The sequence below is a fragment of the Eptatretus burgeri genome, chromosome 2, assembly GCF_056783735.1.
Source record: "Eptatretus burgeri isolate ZD-2024b chromosome 2, Ebu_testis_v1, whole genome shotgun sequence".
Classification (NCBI taxonomy): domain Eukaryota; kingdom Metazoa; phylum Chordata; class Myxini; order Myxiniformes; family Myxinidae; genus Eptatretus; species Eptatretus burgeri.
Genome location: NC_140962.1, coordinates 55625184 through 55631183, shown reverse-complemented (window position 1 = coordinate 55631183; position 6000 = coordinate 55625184). Strand labels below are relative to the sequence as shown.

The 6000-nt window shown below is 42.5% G+C and overlaps 1 protein-coding gene across 2 annotated transcripts in view; it reads left to right on the top strand.

The window, feature by feature from the left end:
• TXNDC16 (thioredoxin domain containing 16) overlaps nt 1-6000 on the top strand; it is a 131676-nt gene that overhangs the window by 8423 nt on the left and 117253 nt on the right. For both annotated transcript variants that reach the window (XM_085869383.1, XM_085869382.1), the window contains exon 2: nt 731-922. In XM_085869383.1, coding sequence (XP_085725509.1) covers nt 731-922 — 192 coding nt within the window. The remainder of the gene's footprint in view (nt 1-730; nt 923-6000) is intronic.

The window sequence follows — 6000 nt, the reverse complement described above, 5'->3', positions numbered from 1 at the left end:
GTGAAGTTTGGTGAAGATCGGTTTATAATTGTGACCTGTCGATGATATACAGACAGAAGAAGAAGAAGAAGTCATGCCAAGCATGATATTTGCAAAATCCATAAAACAAATTTGACATCAAAAATAATTGGTGGTTCAATTCAATGACCAAATATGCAACTCCTCTTCAAATTTCAAATGAAACGGATGAAAATTGACAATTTTAGAACTCAGGCCTCTGTTGACCTTTTGGTCCATGTTGACCTCAAAAATAATTTGTGGTTGAATTCAGTGGACCTGAAATATAAATCCTCTTAAAATTTCTAGTCAATGGGATGAAAATTGAGGATTTTCGAAATACCACCTTCGTTGTTGATCTTGGGCCGATGTTGACCTTTTGGTCGATGTTGACCTCAAAAATAATTGGCTGTTTGAATTCAGTAACCTGAAATATAAATCCTCGCGATGTCAGACATCTGAAACTCCGACCAGGAAAAGCACACCTGAGCAGGCATTGCCGGCTACACCCATCGCCCCTCACCCCCCCCCCCCTCGGGGCAGCACCGAGCAGCCCCTCTAGTTCATTCATAACACTGAATAGAAAGCTACTCCGTGGTACTTCGTGGTACTTCAGGTCTCTATTATTATCAAATTGGTACATTTTTGCAGTTACTTTTGCTCTAACTTCATTGAAGTTCTGCAACAAATCCTCCATTTTTCCACTCTAAGTGTCAACTCTATATTTCTCCAGAAATAATGGTGCTGGCAGCTGTGATTCCTGGACGGATCTCCAAAAGCAAAGTGGTGTCATTGTTCCTTGTGCTACTATGCTGTTGCATTCGCTTTGGAGTCTATTCTTCTTCATTGCCTGAGCTCACCCCAGATTCATTCTCCCAAATGATTGGCTCTCCTCACAGCTTTCTGGTGCAGTTAAGGCATAAAGGTATGTGGAATGACACATTCATTTTGCCATTTTTTTTTTGAAGATATGGTTTGTGAAGGAATGACTCATTGTGTTTGCTTTGAGATTTGGATACTTTGCTTTGTTCTTTGAGTAAATAACTTGTTGAAGGAACAAATGGTATAGTCACCTTAATTATTTTTTTTAAACTGTAATGTACCTGAATGCATTTTGATTAAATGATGGTTTCATTTTTATGCTTTACCATGAATTTTAATTGAATGATGATTCATGCCTTGTATTTATGACAATCCTGTTGCTTGAATGTATTGACATGCAGTAAAAATCAAATTGCTCTTTGCCTGAATCATAAAAAATCACCAATGTTATTGTCACAAAACCTTAAATTCTTCAAATGATCAATGCCCAACTGCCAGGCAAATGTAATCTAAACTTATGTCCTTGCTATAATTCACAGACCGGTGTTTGTGTGTTTGTTTGTTTGTTTGTTTGTCACACTACTCTGACAGTTCCGAGCCAATTACATCCAGGCTTGCTCGAGAGGATCAGTGTGACCCTCATTAATGCATAGAGGTGTTTTTACCTTTGTTGGTGGTCTTGGGGAGGTGAGGGGGAGACACAAATTCACTATGTAAATGTGTATCATGTTGCGCCACCTCCAGGTGTCGGAGGGTATTACAAGTCTTCACCATTTACATCTATCCATCCATTGGGACCATACTCTGTGCAGAGTGTTGGTGCTGCCTGTAATGTACTGATGGAAGATGCTTAGCAGGCAGACACGATGCGGAGGAACAGTCGAGCCAGGCTGTGGTGCACAAGCACGAGCGCGAGCGTACTCTGCTCGTGGCTCTCCTTTATTGCGTATTAGCACACTCACGAGCCAGACGACTCCAGCATTACTACGACGCCTCAGGCGGCGCGCACACCTTATATCCCTTGCAGATACGATGACCACTCCGACCACTCCGACCACTCCCACACCACCACGCCCTTTCCCGTAGGCCCGCAGACTCCACCACACTGCCTAAGCAGTCTCCTTGGCTATTGGGCACAATCCTGGATCCCAAGCCCACCACCCTCACATTAAGCCAACACCAGGCATATTTCTGAGTCCGCTGATTCCCAAATTAATTATTTACTGAACCAGAATTCTGAAATCTTCAAGGATGAAATTGGTATTTTGAAAGGCACCCAAAGCAAGGTTGAGTTTGAAGATCCAGCTCCATATGCACTGTATCGGAAAATAGAGGCTGAGCTTCAATGGCTGTCACAGGCGAATGGGCTTCACTAGTCATCCGAGCCTGGTGTTGGCTCGGTGGTTAGGGTGGTGGCTTGGGATCCTAGGGTCCTGAGTTCAAGCCCTGTCGGCTGCTCAGTTAATACACCAATAGGTTGACTCAGCCTGTCATCCTTCCCAGGTCAGTGAGATGAGTACCAATTCCAGTGTGTGTACTGGTAGAGAGGCACTGCATCAGCGACACAGTCGCGCTTCAAGAAATGATAGCTAACCCGGCTGCTAAGCTGCCATACGACCACCACCACCAGTCATCCCTATGTGAAGCACAGTGCAGCTATTACGCTCTATGGGGATTTCAAGGTGCCAATACATTTCTTATATCATTGGATCATTCGCCACTGCCATTTGTGGAAGACATACTGGCTATATTGGCTGGAGGGAAAATGTTCTCCAAGCTTTATTTGTGCCAAGTTTATCTTCAGATGGAAGTGGAAGAAGAGTCAAATAAGTACCAGACATTAAATACACAAAGGGTCCTGTACCCGTGCAATGGACTGGTGTTTGGCATGGCATCGCCCCCTGTGGTGTGGCAGCACGCAATGGATCAGATATTAGGAGGAATACCAAAGGCACAATGTCTCATCGATGATATAATATTCCCTGAAGATTCAGACAAAGCGCAGTTGCATATGCTTGGACTTGTTTTACAAAGGCTAAAGAAGCACAACCTTTATGTACACCAAGGCAAATGTTGGTTCCTCAAACAAAAGCTGACCCACTGTGCACATGAAATTACCACTGAACGATTACACAAGACATATCGCAAAGTACAGGCGATGGCAGAAGAACCACAGCCAAAAGACATCTCACAACTTCACTCCTTCTTCGCTGGGCTCTTGGAAAATGAAATTGCAGCATGCGCATGTCTGTTGTGTGATAGCCTGTTCTCATGTGTAACTATTATCAGAACCAAAAGTGGATGACCGATGTTGTGAAGTCCCCTTGAATTATGATGCTGCATTTGGGCGACATGTTTGGAAATGTCATGCGGACCAAATGCATGATTATCGGACTTAGTTGTGAAGTTCAAGCATTCCAATCAGCAGGCCCTCCTTTAATATTGGATTCAGAGCTGTTGGATTCAACCGATGAGATGCCTGTGGCAGTGGGAACCTTGCCTGCTGAGAGCAATTCTGTATTTGCATCGACCAGTGCTGCATCTCAACCAATTGAGGTTCCTCCGTGGACAAGGCGATATCTCCAGAGACACTGGAAAGCTCCAGAGAGATTGGAGCTGGGATGCGATGTCAGTGATGGGGCAAAATAATTCCCTCAAAATCACAAGCCAGGATGGGTTTCAAATTTGTGCTCAATTATGCAGATTGCATATTTCAGTTCCATGTTGGATGATTGTTCGTGGTGACAAGGAACATGGATGGCCAGATCTTCATAAAACTGATATATTGTTGTGATTGGTTGTAATGTTTTATCGTGTTGTCATTTCTTTCTGTCCTTACAAATGCAGTAAACTATTTCCCATGGGTCTATTGAATGAGTAAGATGTAAATTTGCTATCATTCATTGAGTTAGAATCCTCACAAGCTGAGTGTTTGTGAAAGGAAAACTATGTATTCTTATGGGGCAACACTTTTTGATTTGTGATTAGATTTCGAAAGGAGTACATGTGATCTTTTTGAAATTACATTGCAAATCATAGGTCCCTGTTGCATTGTGCACGTATAGACAGGCCTATGCGTTGTGAAATAAAATAGGGCGATCTCTGCCATTCCCCATGCCTGATGAGGTTACTATGATGTCCACAAATCCTCGTCACCTATGGAACACTCATGCTATACCTGGAGTCCTTGTATATACAGAGTTGAGACATGACGGGTTTGTATAATTCTGGTCACGTGGGCCGTGTACGCCATTTTGTTTCCATTCACCGTGATTCGGTCGGTTCCATTCTGTGAGAAAATAATGAATATGACATGATTGCACGGTGTTTTGGTGGCAAAATATGATAAAGACATCAACATGGGAGAAAGATTTTTTTTCTTGATAGCAAAATCAAATTTAAATGCTATAGATGTATTTAATTGCAACTTGGTGGAATTTTTTTTTTGCCAAGTATGTTGGTCTATGGTATTTGTCTGTCTGTCCGTCTGTTTGTCTGTTTGTCTCGATTTTTGGCCACAGTTTTCAAGCAATTGTTCTGAATTTTTTTGTGTATGTAGTTGACCAGCCAAGGAGTGCAACGCTTAATTTTGGTGAAGATTCGAATCCGGATCCAGATGTAAGAGTTTTTCAAGTGATTCTTCACCATTGAGAGATGGGGCCAAAAACGATACATAGCACAATATCTCAAAAGGTTACGGATGGATACACATTCAACTTGGTGGACAGCTTGGGTGTTTAACAGGACAAATCGATTCGATTTTGGTGAAGATCCGAATCCGGATCCGGATACAATAATTATTTAATTTTTAAATGATTCTTCACCATTGGGCTAAAAACGATATTGCATGATATCTCAAAAAGTTGTGGACGGATTTGGATTAAAGTTGTTGGTTATGTTGTGTGTGTGTGTGTGTGTGTGTGTGTGTGTGTGTGTGTGTGTGTGTGTGTGTGTGTGTGTGTGTGTGTGTGTGTGTGTGTGTGTGTGAGTGTGTGTGACAAGGACTAAATGATTCGGTTTTTGTGAAAATCCGAATCCGGAACCGGATCTGAGAATTTTTCAAGTGGTTCTTCACCATTGAGAGATGGGGCCAAAAACTATAGTTCTATAAGCACAATATCTCGAAAGGTTATGTGTGGATTCACACGAAACTTGGTGCACAAGTTGGGAGTGTCACCAGGAAGAATTGGTTTAATTTTGGTGAAGATCCAAATGGTTATTCCAGGTAAATTTTGCGATGAGAGATTGCTCACCATTGAGAGATGGGGCTAAACATTATGTATAGCATGCTATCTCTAAAAGTTGTGCACTACTTGTGACAAAACAAGGTGGAAGAGTTGGTTAGGTGACAAGAACAAGTCGATTCTATTTTGGTTCAGGTCCGGATTCAGATCCGACCTATCAGTGGGATACAAAATTTAAACGATTCAGCCTGGCGAAGGCAGGTGTGCGCTCTACCGAGTGCTATTCCATTTAGCTAAGTGTCACTCTGTTAGTGATTTTTTCATTTATTTTCTTCCCTTGTTCCACATGTTCACTGTCTATCTTTTTCTCTCTGTATTTCTATCACTTTTGACTTTCATCGCTTCGCCTTTTTATCGACTTGTAGCATTTATCTGCCCATCTTCATTTTCTTGTCCTTTTCTCTCCCGACCTGTAAATTTACTTTGTGGACATACATTTATTTATTCATATGCAGCCTTTGGCTACTTGGCTGCATCATTTTCTAGGGGCTGTGCTGCTGATGCAATGTCCCCGTTACCAGCACGCTGGCACTCATTTTGCCGACCTCAGAAGGATGACAGGCTGTGTCGACCCACCTAGTGTTAATTCAACAGCCTGCAGGGGCTTGGACTCAAAACCCTAGGATCTTAACCCAGCCACCTTAACCGTTAAGCCAACACCAGACTTGTAGACATAGATGATGTTGCAATTAACAGCATAATGAACTAAAAATAAAACATCTAATCGTCATCTTGGATTCAGGGAAAGTTTGATAAAGTCCGAGAGACACAGTGCTAATCATAATGCACACTGAACATAACAGACATGGCATGGTGTGTGCGGCATGGTGTGCACGCCGCACCACACGAGGCAAGGATAGACATAGTGTCATGCCGGTGATTCATTAGTGTATGTGCCATCCATCAAATGGATTGGAAGCCGGGTGTCCCATCTGCT